This window comes from Saprolegnia parasitica (assembly GCF_000151545.1).
Source record: "Saprolegnia parasitica CBS 223.65 unplaced genomic scaffold supercont2.28, whole genome shotgun sequence".
Lineage (NCBI taxonomy): Eukaryota > Oomycota > Saprolegniomycetes > Saprolegniales > Saprolegniaceae > Saprolegnia > Saprolegnia parasitica.
In genome coordinates this window covers 249,254-251,082 of record NW_012156422.1, presented here as the reverse complement: position 1 = coordinate 251,082, position 1,829 = coordinate 249,254, and the positions used below count along the sequence as shown (strand labels likewise).

At 54.5% G+C, this 1,829-nt stretch overlaps 1 protein-coding gene across 1 annotated transcript in view; it reads left to right on the top strand.

Annotated features, from left to right (window-relative positions):
- Positions 1-712, top strand: part of SPRG_20311 (hypothetical protein) — a gene marked incomplete at both ends in the record, with an annotated part of 1,277 nt that extends 565 nt beyond the window's left edge. Inside the window, one exon of the mRNA XM_012346393.1 lies at positions 10-712. Coding sequence (XP_012201783.1) covers positions 10-712 — 703 coding nt within the window. The remainder of the gene's footprint in view (positions 1-9) is intronic.
- Between the last annotated feature and the right edge of the window lie 1,117 nt (positions 713-1,829).

The window sequence follows — 1,829 nt, the reverse complement described above, 5'->3', positions numbered from 1 at the left end:
CCAGAACAGCGCGCCGTGCTGCTCGAGCGTCGCGTTCGCGCACTACGAGTCGATCAAGCGCGCCTGGACACGTCCGGAAGTGCAGACCGAGTTTTGCAACACGGCGCTGAGCATCGGCAACTCGACTGACAAGACCATCGACAACATGATCCTGGTGACATACTCGATGGGCAACCTCATCGCTGGCGGTGCGGTCGCCAATGGTGTGTGCGAGCTCGGTGACGGTGTCACGTGGGTCTCGATCGCGGGTCCGATGCAGGGCAGTAAAGCTGCCAACGTGCTTGAGCGGCGGTGTTCAGCCTGCGGCATGGATGGGGCTCTCTTTGGCTACTGCCCGGCCACCGAGGCGTATCTTCAGATGAAGGCCGAAGACACGGTCGACGCGAGCTTGAAGAAGGCGTTCAAGGACGCGCAGACGGCCCGGAAGCGCGCCAACAAGCTCATGTGCGGCACCAAATCGTCGGGCTTGGCATCGTTGGGCGGTACACTGCTCGCTGTCATTGGCTCGTTGGCATTTTCGGAAGACACGATCCACGACGGCGTTGTTGCCTTTGACAGTTGCAGCGTCGGCTTCACCGAGTTTTCCTCGAACGCCGAGGTCGGTGGCAACTACAAGGCGAGTATCAACCACTTTGATGCGTCATTCCGCAACGGCGATGGCTGGTGGGGCGCCGACCGCAAGCCCGTCAAGTGGTTCGAGTGTGCTCTTTAAGTCGGCAAATCGTTCCGGGTATACGGTGTAGCACATCACTGTATTATTCAGAGCTGTGACGGCGTGAGACCATAACAATGAACTTTTTTCGACGCTCGGTGACGTATTTCTACAATGTCATACTATTAAATTACATTTTGCCGTGATGCTGGAGCAAGCTGCTGTCTTTTGGACAAACCCACCACGTGCACCGTGAGGCTGCACCGCGGTGTGGTTCCCGGCCGAAGGCTGGTAGCGCTAGATGGCCCACTGGCCCTACGCCCCATCAGCTCGCCCCATCTAAACGACAAAGCTCGACCACGCCCTGCCCTAAAAAAACTCGAGGTTTGGGGCAATGTCCGTTGAATTTCATTCAATGCACATGATTCCGTACACCGACGAGTCCAAACTACGACACACGTAGTACACGATCCCACCGCTAGATTGCATGCTACCCCCATGCAAAATCAAAGCTGAAGAGCTCGACCAGAACCTGCCCCAAGAAAACACGAGGATAACCATAATACTACTACAGTGTAGTAGCTGGGAAGAAAGAAGGCCTTCGCATATCATTTGGCGAGCGCAGCTACAGAAAAACCCATGTTGCCGATCGAGGCTTTCGAATTGGTAGACGTTGGTGGCAGAGAAAGCTGAGGTGCAGCAGTTGTACGGCAGCGTATATGCATGTTGTTCGGTTGCTTGGTTGCTCGGTTGCAGTTGCGTCAGTTTTGGAGTTGACAGCGAGAATGCGACGGCGCAAGAAAACCACCCCGTCACCTTGGACAGAGATACGGCCCAGTAAAGTCAAGTATTTAAGTGTCTGTGCGTACGAACACGACACGAATGGACGGCTTTGCCAACTCGATTGGTGTTGTTGTGTGCTGCGACGGGATGACGAGCTGCACATGCAGGCTCGACGTGCTGATTGAGGTACACTTACGCTCAAGACAGATTGGGTGCAGCCGTCTTGACTACTAGTACATGTATTATAACACCTAACAAGTTGTAGAGGGTTGTGGGCCACAACCAGAGCATCAAATTTTAGGTGCAACTCTGATCCAAATCGTTTAGGTGCAGCAAGATGCCATCTGAAGGACTTTTTACCTCAGTCGTAGCGCGCACCATGGAAAGCCCAGCC